At 43.9% G+C, this 2,710-nt stretch overlaps 1 protein-coding gene across 2 annotated transcripts in view; it reads right to left on the bottom strand.

Moving 5' to 3' along the window:
- The window catches only part of Gtf2h3 (general transcription factor IIH subunit 3), a 25,551-nt gene that overhangs the window by 19,225 nt on the left and 3,616 nt on the right, over positions 1–2,710 (bottom strand). Inside the window, exon 2 of one of the 2 annotated variants that reach the window (XM_008839284.3) lies at positions 2,457–2,536. The exons of the other annotated variant lie outside the window; for it this stretch is intronic. Within the exon in view, the coding sequence (XP_008837506.1) occupies positions 2,457–2,536 (80 nt within the window). The remainder of the gene's footprint in view (positions 1–2,456; positions 2,537–2,710) is intronic. 2 annotated transcript variants of the gene reach the window in all.

Below are 2,710 nucleotides of genomic sequence, written 5' to 3' on the forward strand. Positions count from 1 at the left end.
AGTAATCCCCAGAGGCTGAGGCAAGAGGCTCACTCAAGTCCAGGTGTTTAAGGTCAGCTTGGGCAACACAGTCAGATCTCATTTCAAAAAGAAACTTCTCCAATTTACTGTTGCCATCAGTTTCTTCCACTAACAGTCTGTAGGCCTAGGGACATGATACTCCAACTATTACCAAGATGTTTCTCTACTATAGGGCATATATCCAACACCACCATGCTGGGAAGACAGGAGCTAACACATCCCGCTGGAGTCCCCCTTGTGGAATTGAAGTTTCTTGAAGGAGATGGGCCATCAGGCCACATTCTGTTTTAGATCCCCATATCTCTATTGTTAAGTCTAGTATGGAGACATTTGTTGAATAATCTGAATGACTAGGTCACTATTCGTTTAATAAAATGGGCTTCAATCCACTCACAATACTTTATTACATTAGTCACACTGATGAACACCGTGGCATCCACCCTTATACCTACGTCTTTCTGTTGAAATAAAAGCCTGGGTCCCTGGCGGGGCAAGTGCTCTACCATTGAACTACACCCCAGCCCTTGTTTTTTTGTTGTTGATTGTTCACATATTTCTTTTGTCTTGTTTCTTTTTAAACACAGAGTCTTATTATGAGTTCAGTCTGGCCTGGAACTCAAAATCTTCCTGCCTGAGCCTTCTGATTGCTGAGATCCTAGATGTGTCCACTATACCCTCCATCAATGCCTTGTTCTTTCAGCCCGAAAATGTCTAGAACTTTGGCATGAAATCACCTTAGAAACAGTGTCCCACAGTTACTCAAATTAAGGCCACTCGGTTTAGAGAATTATTTTGTATCAATGTGGTGCTCAAGGTGTGAGTTCTGGCTTCAGTTTTACCGTCGTCCAAATGCCAATATTTAGCATAACTAAAATGCAATGGAGAGAGGTCTGGGTATGTGGCTCAGTGGTAGAACACTAGCCTAGAATGTGTGAGGCCCTGGGCTCCATCCTAAACCAGAGACAGAGACAGAGAGACAGAGACAGAGACAGAGAGGGGGAAAGAGAGAGGGGATGGAGCATTACAAGAGGAGAGAGAGACAGAAAGACAGGCTGGATGTGGTACACACACCTGCAATCCCAGCCCTCAAGAGGCTGAGGCAAGGAATACCATGAATTAAAGGCCAGCCTGAGCTACATAGGTGAGACCCTATCACCAAATAAAGTATAAAATTTCAATACAAGCCGAGCATGGTGGCGCACACCTTTAATCCCAGCACTCGGGAGGCAGAGGCAGGCGGATCTCTGTGAGTTCAAGGCCAGACTGGTCTACACAGTGAGTTCCAGGCCAGCTGGGGCTACAGGGAGACCCTGTCTCAAAAAGACCAAAAAGATAAAAAAAAGGAAAAGAAAAACTAAAACAAAGATGAGGGCTGGTGAGATGGTTCAGCAGATAATGGCACTTGCCACTAAGCCACTAAGCCTGATACCTGAGTTTGATCCCTGAAACCCACACAATGGAAGGAGAGAACCAACTCCTGAAAGTTGCCTCTGACCGCCACAAGAATGCTACAGCATGTCCAAGTCTCCTCCCTCCAAATGAATAGATGTAATAAAATTTTTTTAGGGCTAGAAAGCCCTAAAGGGTTAAGAGCACTTGTTGCTGTTCTTCCAGAGGACCCAAGTTCAATTCCCAGCAACCATATCAGGCAGCTCACAGCTACCTGTAACTATAGTTCCTGGAGGATCCAATGCCTCTGGCCTCCTCGGCACCTACACTCACAGACACACAGACACACAGACACACACCTCTGAAAAATAAAGCTAAAAATCTTTAAATTTGCCTGGCATGGTGGCACACGCCTTTAATCCCAGCACTCGGAGGCAGAGGCAGGCAGATGTCTGTGAGTTCAAGGCCAGCCTGGTCTACATAGTGAGTTCCAGGACAGCTGGAGCTACAGGGAGACCCTGTCTCAAAAAGATTAAAAAAAAAAATCTTTAAATTTTTTTAATCGACTTATGAAATTGATATATAAACTATCCACAAAAAGCAAAATAGAAGGCAGATCAACAGCTGCCTCGCAGCTATAGGATGGAAGTGGAGTGACTGCCAATTGGTGTAAGAACTTCATGTGCTGATAAAAATGTTCCAAGATAGATTTATGGGACTAGTTATACAACTTTCCCAATATACTAAAAAAATCCTTGACCTGTACATTATAATGGATAGTTTTATGGCTTTTGCATCTCTTTTGTGACAGTGCCTCATGTAACCAGATTGACCTCAAACCAAGAAGCTAAATATTACCTTGCACTCTTGTGACACTCCCAGCTTCCCCTCCTGAGTGCTGGAATTTGGAATTAGATACGTTCCACCACACTCAGTTCCTAAAGTACACTTCAATAAGGCTGGTTTTTTGGGGGGAGGAGTTATACGGGATCTAAACATATTCAAGATAAAGAGAATCATGCAACGGTCTCCTGGAGAAGTCTTACCTGAGATTCCTTTAATCCCTGCTTTCCCCACCAAATTGGGTTGGTATCGACTATGATAACCAGAAGATTCAACTCATCTTCTGCAAATATTAACAAGAGATAAAATTTTAAAATATTAGTTTCATGAAGGTGAATCAAAGATAACATTCCTGCCAGGCGTGGTGATGCACGCCTTTGATCCCAGCACTTGGGAGGCAGAGGCAGGCAGATCTTTGTGAGTTCGAGGCCAGCCTGGTCCACATAGTGAGTTCCAC

Source organism: Nannospalax galili, unplaced genomic scaffold, assembly GCF_000622305.1.
Source record: "Nannospalax galili isolate Female #2095 unplaced genomic scaffold, S.galili_v1.0 scaffold218, whole genome shotgun sequence".
Classification (NCBI taxonomy): Eukaryota; Metazoa; Chordata; class Mammalia; order Rodentia; family Spalacidae; genus Nannospalax; species Nannospalax galili.